Source organism: Bufo bufo, chromosome 1 (genome assembly GCF_905171765.1).
Source record: "Bufo bufo chromosome 1, aBufBuf1.1, whole genome shotgun sequence".
NCBI classification, from domain to species: Eukaryota; Metazoa; Chordata; class Amphibia; order Anura; family Bufonidae; genus Bufo; species Bufo bufo.
Window position 1 is genome coordinate 607627830 of NC_053389.1, and position 13836 is coordinate 607641665.

The 13836-nt window shown below is 43.8% G+C and overlaps 1 protein-coding gene across 2 annotated transcripts in view; it reads right to left on the reverse strand.

Moving 5' to 3' along the window:
• Nucleotides 1–13836, reverse strand: part of ZNF592 (zinc finger protein 592) — a 42929-nt gene that overhangs the window by 1431 nt on the left and 27662 nt on the right. For both annotated transcript variants that reach the window (XM_040413624.1, XM_040413623.1), the window contains exons 6-9: nucleotides 13562–13721; nucleotides 7924–8190; nucleotides 4472–4581; nucleotides 1666–1813 (exon numbers count right to left, since the gene is read on the reverse strand). In XM_040413624.1, coding sequence (XP_040269558.1) covers nucleotides 1666–1813; nucleotides 4472–4581; nucleotides 7924–8190; nucleotides 13562–13721 — 685 coding nt within the window. The remainder of the gene's footprint in view (nucleotides 1–1665; nucleotides 1814–4471; nucleotides 4582–7923; nucleotides 8191–13561; nucleotides 13722–13836) is intronic.

Here is a 13836-nt window from a genome sequence, read left to right on the forward strand (position 1 = left end):
TAGTAAATTAGAAGTTTGAGTATGTGCAGAACTGTGCAAACATTTAGGCAGGTGTGGAAAAAATGCTGCAAAGTAAGAATGATTTCAAAAATAGAAGTGTTAATAGTTTACTTTTGTCAATTAACAAAATGCAAAGAGAAATCAAATCCGTCTCTGGGGTGACCACCCTTTACCTGCAAAACAGCATCAGTTCTTCTAGGTACAGTTGAACACAGTTTTTGAAGGAACTTGGCAAGGAGGTTGTTCCAAACATCTCAGAGAAGTAACTACAGATCTTGTGGAGATGTAGGCTTGCTCAGCACACATTATCGTACCGATCTCCAGTCCTTCAGCAAACAAACTGCCATCTGTTACCGCCAAATATTTTAGATTATGACTCATCAGTCCAAAACACCTGCTGCCATTTTCCCCCCCCCCCCCCCCCAGCTGAGTGAGATACAAGGCCAAGAGACTCAATTATGACCAAAAACATAGGAACTGGAGAGAAGAAAAATTTGAAATATTTGGCTGTAACAGAAGGCAGTTTGTTCTCCAAAGGGCTGGACAATAGTACAATAATGAGTCTGCAGGCAACAGAAGCACGGTGGAGGTGCCTTCCAAATTTGGGACTGCATTTCAGCAAATGGAGGTGGGTATTTGGGCAGGATTAATGGTGTCCTCAATTATAAGAAATATAGGAAGATACATATCATACAGTACCACAGTACCATCAGGGAGGTTCTGATTTATTCTGCAGCAGGACTACGAACCCAAACATACAGCCAATGTCATTAAGAACCATCTTTAACGTAAAGAAGAACAAGAAGTCCTGGAAGTGATGATATGGCCCCCACAGAGCCATGATCTCAACATCGAGTCTGATTTGGATTACCTGAAGAGACCAAAGAATTTAAGCAAGCCTGCATCCACAGAAGAGCGGTGGATCACACCATCCACATGTCTTAATTAATCTGAGTGGTGTAATTAATCTGAGTTGTTGGTCAATTTAATGTAGGGTGTAACTCCCCTTTAATAGGGTTTTCCGGGAGTTGGATAACCTATCCTGAACATAGGTTACTAATATTTGATTGGCGAGGGTCCGAGTCCTAGTAACCCCACTGATTAGCTATTTTAGGAGAATGTGGCGCTCCTGAGGGCGTTGCAGCAACCTCATAGCTTACCAAGCTCAGTGCTGTCCATTGTATAGTGGCTATGTTTGGCATTGCAGCACAGCCCCATTCACTTGAATGGGACTGAGCTGCGCCTAGGCCATGTGACCGATGAAAGTGACATCACAGACCTAGGAAGAGGCTATGGCTCTCAGAGCGCCTTGGTCTCTTCAAACAGCTGAGTGAGAGCTGAGCTGAGTCGGACCCCCGGAAATATCATATTGATGACCTATCCTGAGTAGTGTTGAGCGAACTTGTGTTTTAAGTTCGGCGTCTAAAGTTCGGGTTATTGAAGAATCCCGTTATGGATTCCGCTACCATGGACCATAATGGAATTTTGAATCCATAACGGGATACTTCGATAACCTAAAGTCGAACTTTAGACGCCGAACTTAAAACACGAGTTCGCTCAACACTAATCCTGAGGATAATCCATCAATAACAACATCCCCTTAAAACAACTATCTTGTAACTTGATTTTCAAAAATAAATAAATAATAATTAAAAAAAATAGTACCTTCTCTGCAGCTCCACTGTCTGCAGGTGAACTTGTTGTTTTTGAAGAGGGTAGCTGAGTAAGTTCAGGGTTTTTTATGCCGTGCATTAAAATGATGTGATTGGCCAACATGGACGGCTTGGCAAAAGTAGGCTTCTCCGCACAATAGCTGAAATATACATAATTATGACATGATATCTGTCATTTATTCCAAGCAGCTGAGGAATCCACATTTCAAAACCACTTCTCTAGTCCCAAATTTTCTCTTTAGCTTTCTTAACCCTTTGAACATTATAACATTGAAATATTAGCAAAAAGTAATACTTCACAATCACTAGTTCATGAAAAAAAGTGTCAGAAATAATCAGAAATTTGACTATGGTGTCTGCGTACACCGTTATCTTTGCATTATTTTGTACTTGTTTTCAACTGTTTTTTATTGTTCATGTGATAATCTTTATTTCAATAAAAAGTAAACTGATTTAAAAAAGAAATAATCAGAAATGCAGCAGTTTTTGAAAACTTACATCTTAAACTTTGCAACACATGGCGAGCAAGGAATCTGATGATATGCACGACATGTACGCTCCCCTGTCCTTCGGCTACCGATTCTTCTGATTCTATTCTAATAATAGGCAGAAATCAGTCAACCTACGGCTGGGGGACATGCATATGATGAAGGTAATCAGAATCCCTCCTGGCAGTGTACTGCACAGTTTAAGGCTACTTTCACACTCGCATTTGGTGCGGATCCTTCATGGATCTGCACAAACGCATCCGTTCAGATAACACAACCGCATACATCCGTTCAGAACGGAACTGTTTGTATTATCTGTAACATAGCCGAAACGGATCCGTCTTGAACACCATTGAAAGTCAATGAAGGACGGATCTGTTTACTATTGTGCCATATTGTGTTAGAGAAAAGTGATCCGTCCCCATTGACTTACATTGTGTGTCAGGACGGATCTGTTTGGCTCAGTTTTGTCAGACAGACACCAAAACACTGCAGGCAGCGTTTTGGTGTCCATCTCCAGAGCGGAATGGAGACTGATCGGAGGCAAACTGATGCATTCTGAGCGGATCCGCATCCATTCAGAATGCATTAGGGCAAAACTGATCCGTTTTGGACCGCTTGTGAGGGCCCTGAACGGATCTCGCAAACTGAAAGCCAAAACGCCAGTGTGAAAGTAGACTAAGATGTTCTTAAAAACTGCTATATAAATCCACATAAGTGACAGACTGCTGAAGTCAGCATGTGTGTCACCACTTTCTGCTTCTTGAGAGGGGGTAGCAAACAGAGCCGAGAGCAAAACAGATGGCACTATTCCTAATTAGTAGAACCCACAAACTAGTGATATTTTTCCACTCCTGTCTCCCCAAATGCAAGTTTAGATAATACTCTGTACCCTATGGACCCATAGTTCAACAGGCGACATCTACTGGTACCTGGGCTGTACAGAAGTAATTGGTTCCAAAGCCCAAAATTGTCATCCCAAGATTAGGAATGCGAAGTTATAAGAAAAATAAGCAGATGACCAAGATAAAGAAAGTCATCATGTAAAACAGACAGCAATAGATGGGCAGGAGCTTCTTCAGGGTCTTGCATAGTACATACACGTACCAGAAAAATAAAATAGAGTCACCGCTCAACTGGTCTCCAAAGGGGCACCTTATCCTGGCACAGACAGGGGCAGCACAGAACATTACGTACCACAGAGGAGATACTAGACAATCAATACAGGTGTTTTATCAGTGAAATAGCCATTTTGAGTCTAGTTTTAACTTATGGTGGCCCAGGATGGACCATTATAAGTTGAAAATATTGTATCCTGAGGCCATTGTATCTTGAGGGATCACTGCATATTCCAATTCTCCTTCTCTCAATAGAGGCATAACGACGTATGGACTGAAAGATCAATTATAGGGGTTGTCTCATTTGAGTCATTGGTGGCATATCGCTAGGATATGGCACCAATATCAGATAAGTGCGAGTCCCAAAAGAAACAGATTGTCAGCTCACCTCAGTCTGTTTGTCCTCAAACTGGAAACCTGAGTGCATGGAGACAATCCTGGACCGGGAACATTTTTCTAGAGAACTTGCAGAAAAACACATCCACTTCGCCAGCACTTCCATAAAACATATCTTCTGTATTCAGCTATGATTAAAAACAGTAGCCAGGGGAGAAGAGGATGCATTTTTCTGCAAGTGCAGGTCCCACCTCGGAACCAGCACCTACCTCTAGAACGAGGCTTCCGTAGCGAACCGCGCAAGTGCTCTAGTTCACTATGGGGGCCCCAATCTAGAAGTAGGTACAGGTTCCAATGGTGGGAGCTGAACTTATCTGACATTGGTGGCATATCCTAATAACATGCCACCAATGTCTGATGACAAAACCCCTTTAAAGCCAGAGATCAATGACTATAACAATTTCCATGCTCATTTATTCCGCAGCATTTTGTTGCTGTAATACGCTGTGGATTTTCTGCCTACAAATCGAGATAATAAATCCACAGCATATCCACCATGTGTGAATTAATTTATAAAAGGTTTGGCTGCTTTGTACTGAAATTTGCTTAATGCCTTACATTAGCATGCAACGGAATAAGTATCTGATAAATAATTATACTATCTTAGCCTGCACAGAGTCTCCCCCATCCCGGAGCCGTGGTGTAACAGGTACCAGTGTCCATTGCTTTACTGAAATTCAGGTACAAAGCAGTCAACTACTTTAACAAATAAATCGTTAACACAAACCATTGGATGAGTGATTTCTGTTTAAAAGGCTATCTGCCACCATTATGGAAATGTAATTTACAACCTTACCAACAGGCGTACTCCTTTTTTGTATCGTGGTTGTTTCTAGCATGTCGTCGTAAGCTGGTTGTAGAGTTAAAGGAACGCTCACATTGCCGGCATGGGTACCGCTTCATGCTCTATAGAAAAGCACATATCAGGGTGAATCAAGTAATCTGAAAATGTAATTCTACTCAAACAAAGGGGGTCATTTACTAGCCAGAAATACTCCTATATTAGGTATATTTCTGGCACAGATTGCGGGGAAAAGGTTATTTGCGTTGCAATCTGCAACTTTTCCCCGCTCACGCCAGGTCTAAAAAAGTGAGCGGGAGTGGGCCGGCAGGCCCGTCTCATTCATCATTTCTATGCCCGTTTTAGGCGTAGAAAATGGTATAAATGTAAGACAGCTAAGAAGCTGTTGTAAATTTAGACCACCAGCTATAGGGGTTATTAAGACTTGCATCTAAAACGCCAGTCTTAATAAATGACCCCCAAAATTTCTTGCTATTCAGTGCATGGGGAATTAACAAAGAGAAACATTATTTCTGTCGTTCATCACAAAGCATTTATTGGCAACAAGGAGAGAAAGGCGTTCATAGAGTGAATATGTAAGGTACTGTTTTTCCTCACTTAGGGGGAGGTAATTTGCTCATCTGTTGGGGTTGCACCAAGTTGGGTGCAACCACAGTGAGGGCTGAGAAAAAATAAGGGTTAGTTGGTGCAGTCGGACTTGTCCAATCACCCTTAGGTCGGGCCAAACCGCCAATCGGGTGGATGTAGGAACTGTAAAGTTGCTGGACCATAGAAGTCCAATGGATATGCGGACAATGGAGAGTGCAGAACCACAACCAAAAGGTAGAAATAGATTCAGTTTATTCCAAGACAACGCGTTTCGGGGTACATGACCCCTTTATCAAGTCTGAAGACAAGCGAGAGTATAACAGGCCCGGCCGTCGCTCACAGCGATCCAAGCTCCCCACGTGCTGGTGAGCGACGGCCGGGCCTGTGATACTCCCGCTGGTCTTCAGACTTGATAAAGGGGTCATGTACCCCGAAACGCGTTGTCTTGAAATAAACTATCTATTTCTACCTTTTGGTTGTGGTTCTGCACTCTCCATTGTCCGCATATCCATTGGACTTCTATGGTCCAGCAACTCTACAGTTTATCACAAAGATCAGAACTTATTTCATTTATTTAGCCCAAACGACTAGAAAAAGCTACAAGAAACCTTTAGTATCACCAATCATTCACAACAAAGCCCAAAAGACAAATTGAAATTGACTTTGGCAATAGTTTTCCCTCTATATAAATGCATTTCTTACATTATTATTATTTTATTACAATTTGCACCTATCATTAGAACACATGACATCTGGGACCCCTCAGATCAGCTGTTTGATAAGACTCCTCTGAGCGCCACAGCCTTCGCTGTAGTGTATAGCGGCTGTGCTTGGTATCACGCTTAGCCCCATTCACTTCAACGGGGCTGAGCTGCACCTAGGCCATGTGACCGATGAACATGACATCACTTTGCCTAGGGAAGGCTGAGAGAAGGCCGCAGCGCTTCTGCGAGCACTGTTGCAGTCTCAAACAGCTGACCTGAGGGGGGGAAAACCCCTTTAAGTAGTTCAGAAACTTTAATGGTATTTGCACACAATGCGGATTATGTGCTTTTTTTCAGCAGTGAATTTTGTGAAAAACCGCAGTGTAATTCAGTACCAGCAAAGTGATATTTGCCAAATCTCATATATACTTTGCATATTTTTTACGTACGGAAATTGACCTGCCATGCGGTTTTTAAAACCTGCAGCTCGTCATTTGTTTGTGTGATTCTCGCCCTTTATATATAGTGGTTTTCCTCATAGACTTCAATGAGGGTTATCAACATAAACTCAAACGGGGCATATTTATTAAGACCAGCGTTTTAGATGCCGGTCTAAATAAGCCTATGCACTGGATTGCCAAAGTTATGTAAAAGTGCCGGCCTCTACATAACTTTGGCGCATCCTGGGACAATTCTAAACGCAAGACACAAAAGTGGCATATATATGGTCATAAATGACCCCCAAAGTCTACATCGAAAACTATGATAAACAGTGCGGATTTATGTGCGTTTTTTTATGCAGTTTTGGTGCAGATTTCATGTGGATTTTCTGTATACAAATACGCAACGTGTGCAGGTAGCCTAAGATCTTGTTCACGCATGGATTTTCATGCAGGTGGAAAAATCTACAGTAAATTACAGCAGCAGCAACAACATGATTCAGAAAATTTCTGCACTGAGCTTCTGCAGCAAAATACGCAAGTCCTGGGCAAAATAAGAACAAAATACATTTCTGCAAAGTTTAAAAAAATAAAAAAACACCCCAGCAGTCACAGGAGACACTGCAGGAGGCTGGGTTGTGCAGAGATTGGCAGGGGACCAGGAGATGGAGCCATAGATGCCCCAGGGGAGAGTACAGTGCTTTTGTTTGTTTCTTTTAACACTCTGCTCTTTCCTGCAAAACACAGTGTGGATTTACCTGCAGGCATTTTCTGTAAAAAATAGGCTACATTTCAAACTAACCTATTAAAAAAATGTATTTAAAAGTAGGGGAACACAATCTTTCTGGTCTGAGGACCACCACTGTCATAGTGGACCACACCCAATGGGTATAATAAAACTTGAAGAGGTATTCCAGTTACAAGTCATCCTCTATCCAGCCCCGCACCTCTATAAGCCCTGCCCCTCTCCTGAACCTCCTGTTCAGTCTGTGCGGTGACGTCAGGCACATTCACCAAGCCGTTCTGTAGCCAAAAATGGATTAAATGCATTTGTGCTTTTTCAGGGTTTAGTTTCCCTTTAAAAAGCAGTCTGCTATTCCAGGCCTTGGAGCCTTCACAAGGCCGCAGGCTGCACAGCAACTGATCAGAGGCCCGCAATGTCACTGTGGGGGCTCCGATGGAAAGACAAATGTAGCCCCTCCCTCTAACACTTCAGATGCCTCTGAGGGGTTAAATTACTTGGACTGAGGTCATCTCCAATCCTGGTCACTGCAGGCAGGTGTCTGCTATATTATACAGCCAGCACCAACAAAGTATGGAGCAGGCTCAGTTTATGAGCCCGCTCCATACATCTCTTTAAATGCAAATAACGTGTTTATGTGATTTTGCATTAGGGGGTTAAATATCTATATACCTTTCTTCCAGGCTCCCTCATTGTGCGGGTACTGTGTTTTTACAGAAGCTGTGAAAGACGGCGTTCTACAGCTGTCAGCTCTGCTGCGGTGCACACTTACAATGCGGACGGACTGAAATATGGGAACTGAGGATACAGTGCCAAAGCACCGGTAAATAATGGTGAGTAATCCCAGCCCCTCAGCCATACTACACAATGACTGAAGGTGGGTAAAAAAAAAAAAAAGTTAGGCCTTTTCTTTAATGAAAGGATAGACTACAGTTAGTTAGGAGTATGCAGAACAACTTCCTATAAACTTACCCTGCCATGACTTTTCTTCATGTGGAAGACATATGTCTCCCTGTCCAGGATCCACTCGGAGCACTCTCCACATGTGTAGCCAGATAGTTTCTGCTTGTGATGTGACTGTGAAGACTCGCTGTCTCTTTTGTTGGTAGAGGAAGTGCCCTCGCCTCTGGCAGATGATTTTGATGCTGCAGTGGAGTCATCATTTTTTTCTGAAGTGGTATCTGACTTTTTCTGAGTGTTTGAGGAACCTTCTTGGTTTTTAGGAAGGCCATGGACACCCTACACCACAAGAGAAAAAAAACAAAAAAAAAAAAAGCCAGTTTATGAAATATTCATTATTTCGATGCATCCAGTAAAAATAACTTTATGAATTCTCTAGGATAGCTTCATTAGCATGCCACATTAAGATTGTGCTGACACTGCCATTTGGAAAAGCCATCGTCCCATCCATCAATGTGGATCAATCCCAAGGTCATCACTGCCAAACTTCCTTTCTCACCTCCATTCCCATTTTCAGTAAAGAATGGCAGACGGAAGAATACATTTCCCTAAGGCCTCTTGCACACAAAGGTTTTTTTCTTCAGTTTCCGTTCCGTTTTTTGCGTTCCGTATATGGACTGTATACGGAACCATTCATTTCAATGGATCACCAAAAAAGGAAAAACCTAGTGGTAGGTTAATTCCAGAAGGAAAAACACGGACACCGGCAATGTGTGTTCCGCATTTTGCAGACCGCACATCGCCGGCACTAATAGAATATGCCTGTTCTTGTCCGCAATTGCGGACAAGAATAGGACATGTTCTATTTTTTTCGGGAACGGAAATGCGGACCCGGAAGTGCGGGTCCGCATTTCCGTAGCCGGGCCGCACATCGTGCAGCTCCATAGAAATGAATGGGTACGCAATTCCGTTCCACAAAATGCGGAACGAAATTGCGGACGTGTGAATGGGGCCTTATTGTCTGCATAATGGACAAGGATAGTACTGTTCTATCAGGGGCCAGCTGTTCCGTTCCGCAAAAAAACGGAATGGACACGGACGTCATCCGTATTTTTTGCGGACCGCAAAATACTGAAAAAGCCATACAGTCGTGAGCAAGAGGCCTAAGGTCGCTGGGAGTTCACCGTTAGGATGCATCCACGTGACTGAAATGCCGTGGATTTGCCTCTGCAGATTTCTGTGCGGCAAATCTGAAGCGTTGTACAGAACCAGCAAAGTGGATGAGATTGCAGCATAAATTGACTTGTGGTACAGATTTAAAGTCTGCAGCATGTCAATTCTTGTTGCGGATCTCATCTTTTACAGCGGAGAGGATGAAATTCACAGCCATCATATTACATGCAGTTTGCCACTGACTTTAACGCTCCATCACTTTTCCCTCTAAAGGTTTTTTACATCATAAGATAGGCTATCCTTTTTTTTGATCAGTTCTAAGGTTATCAGTACCAGCAATGGGCTCCTCATCAATCATTATGGCATATCACAGTGATATATGTAAATGTCTACCAGGAGAAACACTTTAAAGAAATACTCCCAGCAAAACCCGTATGGGAGTACTTCCTGGAACTAGGGCACCATCATCCTCTTCTTTCTGATCTTTGTGGCCCTGCTCTGCAATGCAATCTGGGGAACTGGAGGAGTCCCCTCTGTTTATGGTGCTCAGGTTAGTCCCTAAAGTGGTTATTTGTGCCTCAATCTGCGACTTTTTCCCGTTCACGCCAGGTCTAAAAAAGGGGGGGTGGCGTAGGGAGGTTTTCTACGCCTGTTTTAGGCTGAGAAAATGGTCTACATTTAAGGCAGCTAGGAAGCTGGCGTAGATTTAGACAGGCGGTGGATACACCGAAGATATGTAGAGGCCGACGCCTCTTCATAACTTCAGCAGCTCCACCGCCAGCACAGGGGTTTATTAAGACAGTCTTCTAAAATTTTGGCCTTAAAGAGGACCTTTCACTGATTATTACACTGTGAACAAAGTATACAGACATGTAGAGCGGCGCCCGGGGATCTCACTGCACTTACTATTATCCCCGGGCGCCGCTCCATTCTCCTGCTATGCACTACGGTATCTCCGGTCACAAAGTTATGGTAGGCGGAGTCTGCCCTTGTTCTTCTGTAGCGCTGGCCAATCGCATTGCAGAGCTCACAGCCTGGGAGAAAATAACCTCCCAGGCTGTGAGCTCTGCGCTGCGATTGGCCAGAGCTAGAGCAAAACAAGGGCAGACTCCGCCTACCATAACTTAGTGACTGAAATCTCTGCCTACTATAACTTAGGGAAGGGAGATACCGGAGGGCATAGCAGGAGAACGGAGCGGCCCCCGGGGATAATAGTAAGTGCAGTGAGATCCCCGGGCGCTGCTCTCCATGTATGTATACTTTGTTCACAGTGTAATAATCGGTGAAAGGTCCTCTTTAAAAGGGGTTGTCTCACTTCAGCAAATAGCATTTATCATGTAGAGAAAGTGAATACAAGGCACTTACTAATGTATTGTTATTACCCATATTGCCTCTTTTACTGGCTGGATTTATTTTTCCATCACATTATAGACATATTGTTTCCATGGTTACAACCACCCTGCAATCCAGCTGCGGTGGCCGTGCTTCTACACTATAAGGAAAGAGCACCAGCCTATGTGCACTCCCACGGTCCTGACCACCAGAGAGGTCTGCACTTTTTCCTATAGTTTGCAAGCACTGCCACTGGATTTCAGGGTGGTCGTAACCATGGAAACGAGCAGTGCATAATGTGATGGAAAAATTAATCAAGCCAGCAAAGGAAGCAATATGGATAATAACAATACATTAGTAAGTGCCTTGTATTAACTTTATCTTCATGATAAATGCCATTTGCTGAAGCGAGACAACCCCTTTAATAGAGGACCACCATAATTTATAGCAGGTGCTGTCAGCCTGGCTCCCCTGCCGAAAGGATCATACTTACCTGCTCCCCACTGGCCCAGTCCTCCACGCTGGCTCCTCGGTCTCCATCTTTTCTCCCGGGCTTTGTTTTCTTCCTCCTTGGAATGGGTATGGTCACCTGGTCCTCTTCAGCCAACCGCTGGCTTCAGAGACACGTCACCAGTGGTTGACTGAAGAGGATCAGATGACAATGCCCATGCCGGGGAGGAAGAAAACAAACCTCGGGAGGAAAGAAGGAGTCGGCATGGAGAAATGGACCAGTGGAGAGCAGGCAAGTATGATCCCTTCAGTAGGAGAGGAGGGCTGCCAGCAGCAGTTAGAACTCATGTATTCCCAGAATCGCCTTTAAGGAGGACCTGTCAACTTACCAGACATTTCTGTTTTAGTGATTTCTGGAGCATCTATGCATATAACCATGTTGTGCCAGTCTTCTCTCAGTTCCATTGTTTGGCTTGTGATGGTACAACTGTCCCAATAGGGTCTCACAATCTAAATGCAGAATTAACCTACCACTAGGTTTTTGGAGTGTGGGAGGAAACCAACAGAAACACAGGGAGAACATACAAACTCCATGCAGATGTTGCCTTGGGCAGACTAGAAACCAGGACCCCGTAGTGCTAATCTCTGCGACACCATGCTTGCAATTTCCTCTCCCTGGCGCGGACACAATAATACTACCTCTGTGTGATCTCGTCCCGCTCGGCCGGCAGATTCTGCCATGAGTTCACCTCCCTCCCTCTCTACAAGTAATAGTCTGTGTGATTCCCTCTTCGGACTCTGCTTTAGAGCAGATACATGGTAAGGAAGATGGATGAAGTCGACCCTGTCTAAAAATCAGTGCAATGCGGGAAAACTGCTTTGTAGCACATCGTCACATGGCAGTCTGTAAGAATAGATTGATTGACACCAAAAATGTATGTATTACATGCAGTAAGGCTGTAAGGGGCTCAAAGCGGCTGTGCACAAATCTCCAGCGCTCTTCCTATTCTGTGTAACCCAAGGCTTTCAGAGAAAGTGCTCTGGACGGCAATGTGCTAAAAGGTTATTTACTTGTAGCATTTATCACACCCTGAACACCACAATTCTGGCATCAACAAAATCGCTAAATCGGGCTTTACGACATTTTGGGTTACTTGTGCAACATTTTGCACATCACTGATTCCTATTTTGAAAAGTGGTTGGGCAAGTGTAAGTGGTTAGCCATTTTCATTAGTTTCATCCAGTACTATTATCACAGCATTTCTAGACAATAAAGTTAAGTTTAAAAGGGTTTTCCGAGATTTGAATTCTGATGACCTATCCTCAGGCATAGGCCATCTCCACGCTCATCAAGCACAGTATAGCGGCTGTGCTCGGTATTACAGCTCAGCCCCATTCACTTCTATGGGGCTGAGCTGCGCCTAGGCCAAGTGACCGATGAACGTGTCATCACTGCCCTAGGGAAAGATGCGAGAAGGCCGTGGCGCTACTGCGAGCTCTATGCCGTCTCAAACTGCTGATCGGCGGGGGTACCGGGTGTCAGACCCCCACCGATCAGATACTGATGACCTATCCTGAGGATCATCTAGGAAAACCCCTTTAAAGATGCATCACATTTATTAAACAATGTGCGGCATTAGGTGCAACGTACTCCAACACAGATGCAAAAGTGACTTCAGCTATTACCCTCATGATGATTCCTCCCCATGGTTTCTAGCAGAATATAGCTCTGTAACAAGGCACTCATTGGAGCATGGCATACATTTTCATAAAGAATCTGACGCAAGATACGCCTGTATTCCTGCATATAAACTTTCTTATACTACTCTAAGAAATCTCCTTGGCTGATGTCTTTATTTTGCCACTGAGACTCATCACTATAAAGACAGAAAGAAAATCTGCATTTTAAAATACAGGCAGAAGTTCTAGTATTACGCAGCATTTAAAGGGGTTGTTCCATCTCATAATCCACTCTGTCCTCTCGATCCGCTGACTGGCACGGATCCAACTGCTGAATACCATACAGCCACGCATCTAACCTGCAATCTAGAATCACGAGGAAGGCGTTCAAATAAACAGTCTACCAATAGAGCTTGGTCACGTGGAGTCCGCCACATCGTGAGCTGATTCTTCTCTCCCTCTGCTCTGGCTAACAGGGATGGGGGGGGTCTCAAACCCTCACTATATGCTCTTTTAGGCCACATGGACAGAGGTTGTGCAGTTGGAACAATCTTGTAAACCTGTAATTATCATCACAAGCTGTGATACTACTTGGGGCATGTTCACACGGGGCTTTTAATTACAGATTTTGGCCTGGTTTCCACTGTGACATCCACATCATAAAAGTTTACAATACACTTCCAATTGTTTCGAATGGTAAATTGTGCCACTTTTTCTTTTTTTACTATGCGCTGTGAAAAATAAAGAGAATTGACATATCAATTCTTGCTGTGGTTTCCACATGGAAACTGTGGCGGGTAGCCACACGTGGATTAGTCCCATTTAATGAGGCTAATCCATGGGCAGATTCCATGGCGGTGGAATCCTAGCGCCAGTCTCAGTTTCCACTGCAAAACCACAAGTCGGATTATTCCGGCCGGGTCGGCAGTACGATGGATACCACCAGGGCATGATGGAGCTCACTAATATATAATGTGGTCTGGTTCCATCGATTTGATGGGAAGAATGGCGCTGCATGCACTGCTATTCTTCATCTCATATCTGATGAGATTCGCTACTCAACCTCAGAACTTACCTTAAGATGCTGCACCAGTAACTGCTTCTGCATGTATGCCAGCTGACACTCTGGACACTTGAAGACACTGACGAGCAGACTGTTTGTATTCTGGTAGAAATGCTGGTGCAAAAGTCTCTTCTTATTGAAGACCGTCTCACACGAACACTTATAGATAATCCTGCAGTGCAGAGAATATGGGAACAAACTGAAAAAAAAGTTCTATTTCTTGAGTAGTAAATCTGGTTCTCGATCTTAATCTCACAAATACTGGTTTTGCCTACATACTACAAAAT